General features: G+C 66.5%; 1 protein-coding gene across 1 annotated transcript in view; it reads right to left on the bottom strand.

Moving 5' to 3' along the window:
• Window positions 1–24: 24 nt before the first annotated feature.
• The window catches only part of LOC103780514 (2-oxoglutarate dehydrogenase, mitochondrial), a 21,523-nt gene continuing 21,284 nt past the window's right edge, over window positions 25–263 (bottom strand). Inside the window, exon 18 of the mRNA XM_008948201.1 lies at window positions 25–144. Coding sequence (XP_008946449.1) covers window positions 25–144 — 120 coding nt within the window. The remainder of the gene's footprint in view (window positions 145–263) is intronic.

Raw genomic sequence — 263 nt, 5'->3', positions numbered from 1 at the left:
CCCGAGGCAACCAGGTCCTGCCCTTCACCCCGTGTCCCGGGGGGAGCCTGGCACCCCCACGCTGCTCGTACCTGGCAGCATGTCGTCGAAGCTGGAGCGGGCCTCGGGGTGACGCAGCAGCGACTTTGGAGTGAAGATGATCAGCTGGAGGAGGGGAGAAGAGGCAGAACCAAGCGGTTGGCATGGACAGAAACATCTCCCTGGCACGCAGAGGCCAGAGCACTGACCGTCCTGCCTGCACTCCCCCGCCCCCCCTGCACCTG

Source organism: Merops nubicus, unplaced genomic scaffold, assembly GCF_000691845.1.
Source record: "Merops nubicus isolate BGI_N331 unplaced genomic scaffold, ASM69184v1 scaffold18139, whole genome shotgun sequence".
In the NCBI taxonomy this organism is placed as follows: domain Eukaryota; kingdom Metazoa; phylum Chordata; class Aves; order Coraciiformes; family Meropidae; genus Merops; species Merops nubicus.
This window is presented reverse-complemented; position numbering and strand designations above follow the sequence as displayed.